The sequence below is a fragment of the Gadus chalcogrammus genome, chromosome 15, assembly GCF_026213295.1.
Source record: "Gadus chalcogrammus isolate NIFS_2021 chromosome 15, NIFS_Gcha_1.0, whole genome shotgun sequence".
In the NCBI taxonomy this organism is placed as follows: domain Eukaryota; kingdom Metazoa; phylum Chordata; class Actinopteri; order Gadiformes; family Gadidae; genus Gadus; species Gadus chalcogrammus.
The window spans coordinates 17,336,596-17,352,064 of NC_079426.1; the positions used below are offsets into that span (position 1 = coordinate 17,336,596).

At 42.9% G+C, this 15,469-nt stretch overlaps 1 protein-coding gene and 1 long non-coding RNA gene across 2 annotated transcripts in view; one reads left to right on the forward strand and one right to left on the reverse strand.

The window, feature by feature from the left end:
• Positions 1–7,737: 7,737 nt before the first annotated feature.
• Positions 7,738–8,167, forward strand: LOC130404527 (uncharacterized). The gene is made up of 3 exons (XR_008904234.1): positions 7,738–7,826; positions 7,915–7,946; positions 8,137–8,167. It is a non-coding gene; the product is annotated as an uncharacterized LOC130404527 (long non-coding RNA).
• A 5,220-nt stretch (positions 8,168–13,387) lies between these two features.
• LOC130404138 (protein bicaudal C homolog 1-B-like) overlaps positions 13,388–15,469 on the reverse strand; it is a 55,406-nt gene continuing 53,324 nt past the window's right edge. Inside the window, exon 21 of the mRNA XM_056608758.1 lies at positions 13,388–14,567. Coding sequence (XP_056464733.1) covers positions 14,437–14,567 — 131 coding nt within the window. The 3' untranslated portion in view covers positions 13,388–14,436. The remainder of the gene's footprint in view (positions 14,568–15,469) is intronic.

The window sequence follows — 15,469 nt, forward strand, 5'->3', positions numbered from 1 at the left end:
TTCAGGACATTTGCTCCACGGCTACATGGTCCTCATCATGTACGTTTGCCCGATACTACAGGGTTAATGTCGCTGCTCCTCATCCTGTGGCGACGGCTGTCTTGTCGACGGCTTCGAGCCCTTGATTGAAGTGAGCACTCTTCGTGACCTTTTTGGTATTAGTCATCCAGTGCTAAAGCACCGCCTCTGGCGGTCAGTAGGAATGAAATAGAACGATAGTTACGCATGTAACTACGGTTCTATGAATTCCGGATGACCGCCAGAGTTCTCTGTCACTCAGACTTCTCAGATTCCGCGAGAAGATCCAGTTGGAACAGAACCTCGGGTGACTCCGGAATATATAGACTTTCTCGGGTCACCCAGGTGTCACAGGTGACTTTTTTGGTATAATTACTCGACCTGCGCATGCGCGAGATGGAACATCCAGTGCTAAAGCACCGCCTCTGGCGGTCATCCGGAATTCATAGAACCGTAGTTACATGCGTAACTATCGTTTCCTTGTCTTGTGTTACCTGTTTTACTTTGGTATCGGTCTTGTTTCTCCCCATGTCAGGTTTCCCTCCTGTGTGATTACTGCTCCCTCCCTAATGTGTCTCAGCTGTTACTCGTTGCGTGCCCTGTGTGTGTTTGGTATTTAAGCCCTTGTCTTTCCTTTGTTCATTGTCGGATCATTTTAGTTTGTGGTAAGTTGTGTCCTGTGTGTTACCTGTGTTCCCCGCGTCACCCGTGTTCCTTGCCTTTTGAGTAAATAAATTATTCTTTTAACCTGAACTGTCTGCGATTGGGTCCTGCCTGCCACCCGCTAACCGTAGCAGAATGATCTGACCATCATTGGACCCAGCGGACGCTTTTTTTTGTTGGAGGCTGTGTTGGGGCGTAGGTGAAGCGCTATAGCTTCAAGTCGTTGCCTTACGGACTATCAGAGTGAGGGCGCTGAGTTTGGAGTGACATCCGGTTCAACATTTCTCTCCAGCCCCTGAGTTGACTCCTGTCCCCGAGCCCTGTCCGGTTCCTGAACCCTACTCCTTCCAGAGGGGGCCCCTCTTCCAGACCTTCCGGAAGGGGCCCGCCCTCTACCATGCCTTCCAGAGGGGTGCCGCCTTCTAAACCTTCCAGAAGTGGCCCGCCCTCTACCTTGCCTTCCAGAGGGGTGCCGCCTTCTAAACCTTCCAGAAGGGGCCCGCCCTCTACCTTGCCTTCCCGAGGGGTTCCACCTTCCAAACCTTCCAGACCTTCCAGAAGGGACCCGCCATCTACCTCGTCTTTGATGATGCCGGCCACCTGTGGGTCTTTGCCGTTGCAGGCCTCCAGACATTTTTTTTTGGTTCCCTCCTCCTGGCTCCCCTCCACCCACCCTATTTGGATTTGACTTTCTTTTTTTTGCATGTCGTGGGTCGCCTGGTAGTCGACCCTTGAGGGGGGGGGGGGGACTGTCATGGTCTGTCATGGTCTGTCTGTTTCCTTGTCTTGTTTTGGTGCGTTACCTGTTTTACTTTGGTATCGGTCTTGTTTCTCCCCATGTCAGGTTTCCCTCCTGTGTGATTACTGCTCCCTCCCTAATGTGTATCAGCTGTTACTCGTTGGGTGCCCTGTGTGTGTTTGGTATTTAAGCCCTTGTATTTCCTTTGTTCCTTGTCGGATCATTTTAGTTTGTGGTGAGTTGTGTTACCCGCATCACCCGTGTTCCTTGCCTTTTGAGTAAATAAATTATCTTTTTACCTGACCTGTCTGCGATTGGGTCCTACCTGCCTGCCTGCCACCCGCTAACCGTAACAAAATCATTGTGTGAATATCATGTCACAGAGGGTTCACCAACAACCCTTACAGAGACGTTGATTAGGTTATGGTTGGAGGTTATACTTGACTTTACAATTCACATGCTATAGAAATTAGCGGCTTCCCTTGAATTGAATCAGCGGGCCTTGAACACTGGTCTCCAGAGCATTGGCCAACAGCTCTCTCTGCTTCCCCATGGAGAATGGGAAATTGATATGGTGAGAGGTTATATATGATGTAATTACATTTTAACACATGGATAAATGGAAACAAACAATATTGAATCCTGGTTTCAAGAGGGTTATCCAACAGTGTTTCTCCACCAAATGGACAATGATCAATGCTCAATAATCAATAATTAAAAATCAATCATCAGAGGTTATATTAGACATTTCAAGTCACTCACTGATTCGACATAACGTGCAATAAACCAATGAGTTCCAGCTCCCATCCCCTTTAAGAGCCATGAGCGCATTTGAATCTGAAGAGATGATATTTTGACAGCGAGTCTGCAGTCTCCGATGAGACAGATGCACATGAATTTCAAACTTCAAATGGGTCAGTTTATGGCCAAATAATATGACCTAATTCACACATGGAATAAGGTTTTCTTCCACAACTTCAGAAATACTGAGTCCTCAAATAAATTTCGGCGAAGAAAACGTATATGATATAACATGATATGCGGCAACTGCATTGTGGTCATGCTCACTTCGTCTTATAAGGCAGGCAGGCTAGTTCTCTTATCGCATTGGTTGTCTTGTTCAGAAACAAGACAAAGTCCCCCCCCCCCCCTCCCGGATATATACTCTTGTGATTAGACGCCTTTTCTCTCTTTTTCTTATTCTGACTAACGAGGACAACAGTATCTAACATGTATCTCTGCTCTATATTTCTCTCAGCTTTTTATCTGCTAAATTATTGGTTCGTCAGCCTACAAGGTAAAACCCCAAACTTAGTTTCTAGCATTTATCTCAGAAAAATATGTAGTCCATTAATTTCAAATAAATAGTTCATGCACATTTTAAATCAGTACGTTTTGAGTTGAAACTTGAATGCAGGCAATATATTCAAATAAATAGTTCATGCACATTTTAAATCAGTACGTTTTTAGTTGAAACTTGAATGCAGGCAATATATTCTCAAGGGAGCAGAAATAGAGATTGTTATGGTCAACTTCCTACTTAGTTTGGCAGCATTTGGCAAGTGGTAGCCTTGTGAGTTCACAGAGACTTGTTTTCGAGGTGGATTGATGCTGCTTGTTTTCCAGCATGATACTCGATCTATGGCTCATTTCACTATCAAATAAATAGGCATGTAATGAAAAGTGCTGATTGTGTTTGAAGTTGTCCTCATTCAATGACTTCTTCAATCTACCCGTAATCAAATGTTTTACATTTGTCGTAGCTGGCCCTCCAGTGAGACTGGTCAATGGTACCTCCAACAACCCCTGTTCAGGCAGGGTGGAGGTCTTCCTCCAGGGCCAGTGGACAGGGAACAGGACTCATCTGGTTGGACGGTGTCAACTGCAGAGGAAATGAAACGGCAATAACCAACTGTGAAAATCTAGGGTTTGGTTCTCAGAACTGCAAACACGTCGAAGACGCTGGCATCATCTGTGATGGTAAACCTGCATTTAGTATGTTTCTTTTACGTGTGTGTCTGTGTGTGTGTGTGTGTGTGTGTGTGTGTTTGCGTTTGTGTGTGTGTGTGTTTGTGTTTTTGGGAGTGAAAAAAGACCCAGTGCTGAACAACAAAGACACGCCCCTGTTGGAGGCATAGCTGCGTAGGAGTAATGACATGCTCATAGACGTATCACTGGAAAAGGTGGTCGCTGGGTTTGCCGATGCATGGGCTGTCAATACTTTTCAACTGTTATGTTTGTTATTTGAGGTTGTGTTCATGCCAATACTTCTTCAATCAACTCGTTCTGGTTTATATTTTTTCTCTTTTCATAGCTGCAACTCCAGTGAGACTGGTCAACGGTACCTCCAACAACCCCTGTTCAGGAAGGGTGGAGATCCTCCACTATGGCCAGTGGGCCACAGTTTGTAATGATAACTGGGACCTGCTCGATGCCCAGGTGGTGTGTGGACAGTTGGGCTGTGGGAGGGTGCTGTCTGCACCACATGGTGCCACTTTTGGACCTGGACAAGGGCCTATAGGATTGGATGATGTCAATTGCAATGGCCACGAATCTAAGCTCACACAGTGTGGCCATTGAGGACTATGGTCCCACAACTGTGGTCACCAGCAGGATGCTGGAGTTGTCTGTGAAGGTAGTACATTTAACATTTTGCTACACATTATCTGCTTTGACTTCTGCTAAAATAACATGACACTAAATCTATGGCTTATTTTCCTATCCAATTAATAATATCCAATTCTTCAGAAGGGATGTGATGAAAACATGCTCTTTTTGTTTGTTATTTGAGGTTGTCTTCAATCAATGACTTCTTCAATCAACCAGTAGTCAAATGTTTTCCTTTTGTCGTAGCTGGCCCTCCAGTGAGACTGGTCAACGGTCTCTCCATCAACTCCTGTTCAGGCAGGGTTGAGGTCTTCCTCCAGGGCCAATGGGGCACAGTTTGTCATGATGACTGGGACTTGAATGATGCCCAGTTGGTGTGTAGACAGCTGGGCTGTGGCAGTGCCATATCAGCCATCAACGAGGCATATTTTGGACTGGGAACAGGACCCATCTGGTTGGATGATGTCAACTGTGGAGGAAATTAACTGTCAATAACTGACTGTGAACATCAAGGTTTTGGTTCTCAGAACTGCAAACACTTTCAAGATGCTGGCATCATCTGTGACGGGAAACATGCATTTAGTGTGTGTGTGTGTGTGTGTGTGTGTGTGTGTGTGTGTGTGTGTGTATGTGTGTGTGTTCGTGTGTGTGTGTGTGTGTGTTTGTGTCTTTGTCATTGTCTGTATATTTGTGCATGTGTGTTTTTGGGAGTAAATAAAACTGGTCGCAGGGTTAGGTGGTGCGTGGGCTTTCGATACTTTTAAACTGTTATTTTTGTTATTTGAGGTTGTGTTCATGTGTTCATGACTTCTTCTTCAATCTTCAATCTTTTTGTAGCTGTCTCTCCAGTGAGTCTGGTCAACGGTCTCTCCAACAAACCCTGTTCAGGCAGGGTGGAGATGTTCCCATCTTGCAGCAGATGATACATTGCCAATGTATCATAACTCTTGGGAAGCATGTCCCCGAAAAACTGATTTGTCTCCAGGAGGCCCTATGATATGCGTTCAAAGTTAACCCTTTGCCAGCTGGAGATTTCTGTCTGTTGGACCCATTGGGTCTTTTAAAGGAGACATATTATAACACCAGGTGTGAGTGTGATTAGCCTTACAAGCCGTTTTGAAAATCTGCCTATATCAGTCTACCAGCCTACCCAGTGGACTGAAGTAAACGTTGCTCATCTATCCAGCACAGATCTAGGTGGACACGCCCACTAGTGATGTCATATGGGGCAGATTTTCGAAACGGCTTGTAAGGCTGTATATGTCCCTGTATAAGATACATTTTGCTGGAGTTCCCACAGTGAGATCATTGGAAGAAAATCAAAAAATCTCTTAGAATTATGGTCATGATATCTTGCAGTCTTGTTTATTATGTTGCCTGCTAACTTCTTCCTTTTGTTTGTCTGCTATAACAACAAATAAGGCTGCCTGCCTTATTTGTTGTCGTAGAGACAAATTCAATTCAATTCAATTTTATTTGTATAGCCCTTAATCACCATTACAGTCTCAAAGGGCTTAGCAGGCCAAATATTTATGACACCCCCCTTTCCCCAAGCCAAGGGCAAGAAAAAACTCCCTTGAAATTAGTAAGGAAGAAATCTTGAGACAAAAGGCATAGTAGGGGATCCATTCTTCCAGGGATGGTCAGGAGTGCAATGGGTGCCATAATTGACATACAGGTAAATACATCTAAATCATATTAAATTGGTGATGTGGTGCTGGCCGGTTAACCATGAGGAGAGTCCAGGCATCCAGTCCAGTCACCGCAACACGCTAGAGCAGACAGAATAGTGAATTAGAACAGAAAAGTACATGGTGGGAATGTATACTGTATTAACAAAAGCACAAAAAAACACAGAGTGGTCTTCACATCGCATCTGTGTCGTTTTCACACTCCTATGTTCCAAATGCAAGATTGTAGAGGTGCGTTTTGAGCTTTCCTTTGAATAGCTTCACAGAGTCAGCTTCCCTTATCACTGGTGGCAGCGTATTCCATAGGAAGGGGTCTCGATAGGCAAACACTCTCTGTCCAGCCGATTTCTTTTTAACCTTCGGCAGTGAAAGAAGGTCAGCTCCCGAAGACCGGAGGGACCGAGTAAGACTATAAGGAATGATCAGGTCCTTCCGGTAGGATGGAGATAATCCATGCAAGGCTTTATAGGTTAGCAGTAGCACCTTAAAAGTCCAATCTGAAAGTTATTGGTAGCCAGTGCAAAGAGGCGAGAATAGGTGTGATACCTTCTCGTTCTGGTCAGCAGTCTAGCTGCAGCATTCTGTACAAGCTGTAGAGTTTGGTAGTCCCGAGAACAGTGCATTGCAATAATTCAGTCTTGATGAAACAAATGCATGAATCAGTGTCTCTGCATCCACTGCAGATAACAATGGTCTGATTCTTGCAATGTTTCTCAGATGGAAAAAGGCAATTCTAGTTATACTTCTAACATGTTGGTCAAAGCACAGTTGAGGGTCGAACAGGACACCCAGATTTTTGACAGATGCACTCTGTGGGATGGCGAGGCCATCCAACCACAGTGAGACATCCTCAAATTCTCTCTGGTCCCGCTTCGAGCCAATAATTATCAGCTCTGTCTTCCCAGTGTTTAGCTGTAGGAAGTTTTGTGACATCCAGCTCTTCTTCGCAGCCAGACAGGACTCAACCCTCTGGATCTGGGCCGAGTCCCTTGAATCTACAGGAATGAAGAGCTGGGTGTCATCCGCATTGCAGTGGAAACTAATTCCGAAGCTGCGGATAACGTCGCCCAAGGGGAGCATGTATATTGCAAAAAGCAATTGACCAAGGACCGACCCTTGTGGTACGCAAAAGCGTAGTTTTCAGTGCTTCGATTCTGAACCCTCATGGAGCACAAATTGTGTTCTGTGAGTTACGATTCAAGCCAACCAAGAGCCGTACCCCCGAAACCAACATAGTGCTCAAGACGGTGAAGGAGAGTGCTGTAGTCGATCTGGTCGAACGCTGCACTCAGGTCCAGCAGCACAAGCATTGAGCTTGTATTTTTAACCAAAGCACGAAGGATGTCATTTGCAACTCTTAGAACAAACGGTTTTAGTTCCCTATGGAAATGTCAGAAAATCGAAGGGGGTAATATTATGCCACCAGGTGTGAGTATGATTAGCCATTCCAAGCCGGCAGAATAACAGCTTTTAATGGCTATTCACACTCACACGTGGTGGCATAATATCTCCCCTTAAAAACCTATTAAAAATGGCAGACTTCTGTCGAAATCAAAATTGTGCAATATTCAATGATTCACAATTCCACTTCATAATGTGATAATTTTAACTATCTATGCATATAGTGGCCATCCCCCTTCAGAAGTGTGCAAAGTCTTGGGTTCATTTCCACAAAAATGAAAATCAAATGCTTAACGCTAACACAGCATTTACTCTTGAGCTGTGACTCAGATTCACTCCGAATCTCTTGGGGACCCTTACCTCATTGACGCCTACTGACTTGTTACTGGTCACTGTTAATTGTTGCCATACATATATTGCGATAGTAAGAATTCACAATCACCAGTGACTGCTTTGGTTGTTTGGCAAGTGAAAAAAAAATTTGGTCACTCACAGACATCCTACAGTTCCTTTTTTAAGTTAGAGTGGCCCGGTTGGATGAGGTTGATGGATCACAAACTCATCCCTGTTAAATCCCTTCCTCTGTGTTTATCTGTTGACAGGTATTCCTGACAACAAAAACAAGGTGAAATTAGTTAACCTCTGTCGGTCGGCCTTCGTCATTCCCATCATCATTCTGGTCATTCTTTATTGCTGGAGGAAAAAGAGTCCATTAGTCCAAAGTTTGAACTACATAAAACCTTACTCTCATGGAGATTTATGCATATGTTGTGTGTCTGTGCCTTTTATCAATAGAGCATCATACAGAAAACCTTGATTCTGAACAGGTAAGCCGATTTTCTTCAAATTATACTTATTATTGCTATTCACATTTTCTTTACCTCCGATAACTATCTTTTGAATATCCAAATGTATACGTTAAACCACTATAAATATTGAACATATAAATAAAACAGAAAATGTTGTTTATAAGATAATTAAACAACAAAACGCACGTACATGACATTCTCTTCCCAGAGTCCAAACTGTGACCAAGCTGATGCCATCTATATGAATGTGAGTCAGTCTGTTATCCCCTACTCTCCCTTTGGAACCCACTGACATAGAACTCAACCCTATAAGCACTTAGGAGGCTCTATGGGAGAAACTGGCTGTAGGTGTAAAGTAAGTATCAGCATTATCTTGCCTACATGAATGAAATAAGTGTGGAATAGCAAAGTCAACGAAGGCCTACATTCTGAGGGTTAACGACATGTCCCTCATCCACAGCTTCTGCTGCCCCTGAGATGAACCCCGGTTACTGAGCTGACTCAAAGTGGACCCCTTAAAGCTGTGAACCTCTCTATTCCTGGCTCACCTCATCCTGACAGGAAGAGAGGGTGAGGGCTTTATGACAGCCACAATGAACAAAGGAGCCCCCTTCATTCTTCCTCTCACTTTACTTAGAATGACTTGTATGTTAAGGTTAATTTTACTAGTTATTGTTACAATGAAAGACTGCCTGTGTTATGAATGTATTCACATTTGTTCCCTTTCATTTGACTGCATTCTTATTATCTTAGTAGAAGGGATTGTCATTGTTATGTCATGTCCCGTTAACCCATACATGTGGTATAGGGGTTTGTTTTCTGTGATTATATGTGGACATTTTACTCAAGATTGTGTTAATCACACATGGCCCGATGCATCGGGTGTGGTGATTGGCCAGTGCATGTAAGAGGTATCCACACATTTTGGGAATATAACATGAAGCCTGAGTCCTTTGCAAACAAACTCATGTTTTGCGTTTGTGTCTTTATCTTGCAAACTTCAGCTTCCTCAACCTCTATTATTTTTGTCAAAGGGTTTATCCATGACTGCTGCTGGTTCAATCCTTGGTTACTAAATTGTCATTGAGAAAGATCCTGGTAAGTTTATGCTTTAAATGTAATTAATAAAACATGTTTTACTGTTTGATTCAACTGTGCCTTTCCTGCCTACCTTGTCAACCTTTTTTTTTAACATACCCACGCAGACAAACACACACATGCACACTCACTCACTCACTCACTCACTCACTCACTCACTCACTCACACACACACACACACACACACACACACACACACACACACACACACACACACACACACACACACACACACACACACACACACACACACACACACACACACACACACACACACACACACGACGAATTCTTGAAATTAGGGGCTGAGGCAATTTCAAAATCACCATTCTTTAGATATATTTTTTCCTATGTGTTATTGAATATGTTAGAATTGTGTGTGTGTGTGTGTGTGTGTGTGTTAATCTAAATTAATCGATTGAATCCTGTCCCAGAGCACGATTGTCCGGCTTTTTTCGTGCTACACAGAACGAAATATAAAGCAATGCATTCTGAATGGGAGCGATTCTCCGATGTTTTCGTGCTACACAGAACGAAATGTAAACCAATGCATGTTGAACGGGAGCGTTTCTCTGATGTTTTCGTGCTACACAGAACAAAATGTAAACCAATGCATTTTGAATGGGAGCGTTTTTCAGATGAGAGAGAGAGAGTGTGCGAAGACAGTATAGTGCACCCTCTAGTTATATATATGTCAATATTTCCGATGTTTTAAGCAGACCTCCTCAAAAACTGAAACGAACGTGCTCCACAGAACGAATCAAAGGGTAAATGTAGTGTACTAAGGATACTCTGATTTCCCCGTTTTTTACAGCAGACCACCTCAAAAAACATTTGGGCACTACATCACTATTGGGCGCGTCCACCTAGATCTGTGCTGGATAGATGAGCAACGTTTACTTCAGTCCATTGGGTAGGCTGGTAGACTGATCTATCCAGCACAGATCTAGGTGGACACGCCCACTAGTGATCTCATATGGGGCAGATTTTCGAAACGGCTTGTTTCAAAAATAAATACAAAAACACTGAATACAATGATGTAAAAGTAATGTATTTTTGAATATCACAGTAGCTTTTAGAGGGTTCAGCTTTGTTTCCGACTCTGGAGTAAGTTGGAGCAGCAAATAGTGTAGAAATAAACACATTGTCAAAATGTGAGGGCATTCACTTATTTGAATATGCATTTATTTAAAACTGTTTTATTGTATTAGTTAGTATTTGCATCTTTAAGAAAGATATCTTGGCCTGTTAGATTGATGGGAAAGGTGTGGTTAGAGAAACAAATTTGAAGCTCTACTTACGGGTCAAGTCATTATTTCTGAATGGCGAAAGCGCCCCCTTGAGGTTTTAAATAAAACTACCGTGATATTTCAGGATGCAGCACACGTAACACATTTTTCTTTTTTAATCGGATTTCTGCCACTCCAGTTTAATGCAACGGATGGTTGTTCCGGGCCATTATTTCAGAAGAAAACAACAACTAACAGACCCAAACATACTGTGTTCTTATTTGTTTGTGTTTCCCTGGCTGTCAGCACGGGGAAAAGCATTCACAATCCACTCTCTGGGCTTTAGAGTACCCTTCATGGTTCTCTGCCTGCCCCATCTGGTCCTATCCTCAATCATTCAGAGGAGGAGAAGCTTCACTCTTGTTTAAGCAGAGATTTGGAGAGCCAGGCTCAGGGCACTGCATGAGATTGGGTTGCACTCAAGTTCATGGTGTTTTGTGTGTTTGTCTGTATATGGTGAATAGTAGATTACCATGGAATAGTATGATATTTAAAATTATTTCCTAAGTGAGATTAATTTAAATCAAAGTATCATAAACGCATTTTGAAGCACGATTTATAGTGTATGTATAAATGTTATCTAAATAAGCACTGGCTCACATATGAGGCCTTAAAGGCAATACTGTTTTGTGGAAAAACCTGGCCAACACATATAAAGGGACTTTCGCTGCATACATTTATTCATACCTTTGGAATAGCATTTCAATGTTTGAACAAACTTTTTTTTTTTTTTACTCTCTGGTAATACAAGCTTTGGTAAAACTACCAAAAACTATTCCAATACTTTATATCTGTACTCCAAATACAAACTACCAGAAACAACTACAACAAATGAATGCCGCGACAAAACCTTGAATCAATAAATCTTTGGACATTTTTTACAGTCAAATTAAGCATCTGTGAAACCTTGTGCAGAGTTGTACCTTTCCCAAGATGAACATGGTGTACAAAGGCTAAAGCATGACAACAATTCCTTAGTGGTTTACAATCATCACAAATGTACAATGTTATCTGATGCAGGGCGACGCCCCGTTCAGATAAATCCCTTTGGGAACAATAAGATGACTAAATCACAACCATTTGACAACATGATTATGGTGACCGTTCAGTCAAGTGCACAGACTCAAACGAACAAACACAAATGCTGGTAAACCTTTTGACAACAAAATAAAGTCCCTTCATGAATCTGCAATACTGTTACTGCAGTGCAACTTGTTACACAACATTTGCTCCAAACTAAAGAGCCTTCATTTCAAACCCACCCTGGTGAGGGGACGTTTTTCTGGATGAAAACCAATGTCCATAAGGCAGGAACATGAGTCGAGGGCACTGGCTAAATCAGTGCATAATTTCAAAGTATATTGATGACGGTGGTTATTATGATGATGATGATGATCGAATGGATTTTATTCTTGTAATACAGAATCCCTTTTCTAAATTAGCTGTCCTTACATCGTACAAATCTTTCCTTCATTGAAATTAACAAAACTAAAAACAGACAATGAAAGAACAATTATCCGGTTGGCGATAGCAACCATGTCAGAATATTATCATGTTTCATGTTATTGTCAACCACGTACCAACCACGTTGGTAATGGCTCAAATCAGATGGAGGGTAAAGCAAGTGGTTTAAAGTACACACACACACACACACACACACACACACACACACACACACACACACACACACACACACACACACACACACACACACACACACACACACACACACACACACACACACACACACACACACCGTAGTGTGTTCCGCCTTAGGGACAATTGGTTCAAAGACAAACTCTGAAACAAAATATTGGAGTAGAGGATAAAACAACAGAAAACACATTGTAATCAACAAAATATATTTGGAGTGCTATGGAGTTATTTTTAAATTCAAAACACATGAATGAGCATAATAATACAAGAGCCCCAAACTAGTAACAGCTAGATGACAAACAATGATAAGATGCCCAAACTCTTCATCACACAGCAAACCAGATTTCAGGTTGTTAAATTGCACAACCGATACGGAAATACACTTTGAATGTTCCTTTTAAAATGGCACGGCCACTTCTGGTGGGTTTCTCCTGTTTCGACACGCACCCCGGTTCAACCTCCTACATGAAGGTACCTCTATATAAAAGTACCTTAAGTATATATAGTGATTCTCAGAGAATATACTCCCTAGCTAACGTTGCATCAGAAAAAGTGTAACACGCAACAAAAAGATAAGTGTTCTGCCAGCTCCCCTGTTGAGAACAGAACCAGACGGCCCCTGTACATTGGACGGTTCTGCCTGCACGCCGAAGCCTTGTTATGACGACACAACAGGCCTTCCCTGCGTGTATGAAAGCAGAAAGGTCTGGATCACAAGTCAGAAAGGCACGGCCTCGGGTGTACTTTATAGTGTTGTGGATACAACCAGGGGGTGAGCAGTGTGGAGAAGGGGGGCTGCCGGGCAGGCAACACAAACACATACCAGAGATAAGACAAAAGGGCGCTATAAACAAACAGGACGGAACGAATAACCACAGATGCCTATTGACACAAACAGAGAGAGGTCCATAAACCAAACACTCAAAGCTCCGATATTCTGCTTGCTTGTCTATTGTTACAGCACATGTAACGGCTCCACAGATGTAGACAGGGTAGGAAGAAAACAAACAAACATTAAAAAATGATAACCTAATTTTACAAATCATATAAACACCATTCTGGAACATATATATATATATATAAAACGATTAAAACATACCGATATGTAAACTGATTACCGTTAAACATCCCACGTGTTCCCCTAAAATGATAGTAAAATAAAAGTTAGGAGTAAAATATTAGGTTATTTTTAGTATTGTATGGTTAAGTTGTATGGCTGCAGTTGTGTGTTACTTAACACAAACAGACTGACCTTAGAGAAACGCCCACTCTCTAAACAATGAGGGCAGCCCAGAGCTAAAGGGGAGCAACATTGATGAAGTTCCTGTTGGTGTGAGTTTGTTAAAGTAAAAATGTTAGAAAATGTAACTGCTTTGGCACGCTCCCCCCCCCCCCCCCCCCCCCCCCCCTCCCTGGCTAAGTGCTTCCTTTTGGTAAAGTACAAAAAAACTGCATCTGTGCTTTGTGTTAATACAAAAATGCACCATTGTACGAATTCTAATTTAAGGAATGAGGCATTCACAGGCAAATGTTTAGCATTGTTAAAGTGCATGTCATCGATACCACAGCATAGTATCAATGTGATAAATGATTTTAATTATTTTACTAATCATTTGCTGTTCCCTTTGACAAAAGTGGACAACACCGTACCCTAACTCCATAAGTATAACAATATCAATATCCTTCATGTATAAATGTGCTCCACATTGACCCCAATGAGGGAGTGAACACTGAACTTCATGTGTGAGAAATCCCTTTACCCCCCTTTCTCATTGGCACTTTCGGTAAGACAATGGCTTTCTTTTTTTACATATGGCAATAAGTCAAACAAATGAGTCTTCAGTTCAGCTCAAAGCAGGAGGAGTAAACAACAACAAGAAAAACAACCATCACCAGCCAGAGAAGGCCTGAGGCCCTGGCCTATGGAGGAAGGAAGAGAGCGGAGACCGCCACCGCTAGGCTGGGTTCCACTGGTGCTGTCACACCAAAATTGGACCGGGGGCGTCAAAACATTACGTCGTTCGACGCGATAGTCCGTTGCCAGGCAGGTTTCAAAAAACATTTGCGCTCATGAAGACGAAATAACATAATACAGATAACACTTGTTTTTACTTTATATTTGTATTGTATTGAATCTAGCTATTAAACTGTGTGTTTAAAGTGTATCGTAGTTTATATTTGTATTGTATATAATTGTTTAATCAAATTTAGCTAGTCATCTGAGTATTTAAAGTGTATCGTAGTCTCACTAGCTTATGTTTATTTAATTTAGATAATAGACGTCATCGTTCGACGCGATCGTCCGTTGCCAGGCAACGTTCGACGCGATCATCAGTTGCAAGGCAGGTTTGGTAAAATTTTCGCTCCCGGTATAACTTTGGTGTGACAGTGCCGCCGGCTAGGTCGCAGCGTGTTTGGGTGGTTGTGAGGCGCGGCGGTCTGGCGGTGAGGTGGCCATTTTGTTTCTACCACCGCCCGCTGACGCTGGCCATTTCACTGGCGTGAAACTGGCGAGACAGCCGCCCGCTCGCCCCGCCCTCTAGGAAAGAGGACCTGATGGGGGGCTCAAACAGCTTCCTCCGGTTCTTGTTGAGCTCTGAAACAAAGAAAACGATGCAAAACAATGATTGAAGTGAGTTTGGGTCACTCGTGTTCTCCCCCTAATCTCCTATTTATACAGCCGAAATTATTGCACAGCAAACGTAGGATTCTCCATTGTCTCAATAAAATGGAAGTCGTTTTTTTAATGTTATTGGAGGATATAATGCAAAGAAAAAAACGACAAGGTAGAATCACACTAATCAGAAACTAAAGAAAAATGCATAGCGACGGCACAGCTAACGTCAGCCCACAACCATTCACATCCCACTGGCCTCCTTCCACCGCAGCTGCTTTGAGAAATACATTTTCAATCAAATGTAAACACAGCTTTCTGGGCTGTGTGAATAATTCATATAGCGGCTAGATGTTCCGCTCATGCCAGGGAAAGCCCTAGTCTGATTGTTGGAGACAAGTTGCTCTACCCAACAGTTTTCACGGGCGGACGGGACAGTGAGTCAGAACACGGCCGTTGCCTGCGTCGACTGCAATCCCTTTATAGCGAGGGAGAGGAATGGTGATGGAAAACGCACCTGTTTTCAATCCGTGCTAAGGCCATCACCTGAGATTAAAATGGAACCCTTCTTGGCAATCCAAGTTGAAGGGAATCAATGTGGGCCTTGTGAGTGAGTATAAAAAGCACTGATCTCGAAAAAATTTGCTTAAACATATTGCGTACAAAATGTATAATGCAAGAACATCCAACGGAAGATATTAGACGACAGGTGACACTTGTGTCGGGAGTACCGGCCTGATATTTTTTTTTTGGTCAACTGCACGACATCTGCAGAAACGCAGCGAGCCCATTCCATTCTCACCGGCCCAGCGAGCCCCTCGGCTGCTGCTCCCGAGGCAGCTGGAGAACGCAGAGCACATGAGCTCACCGCGCAAGAATGCCTC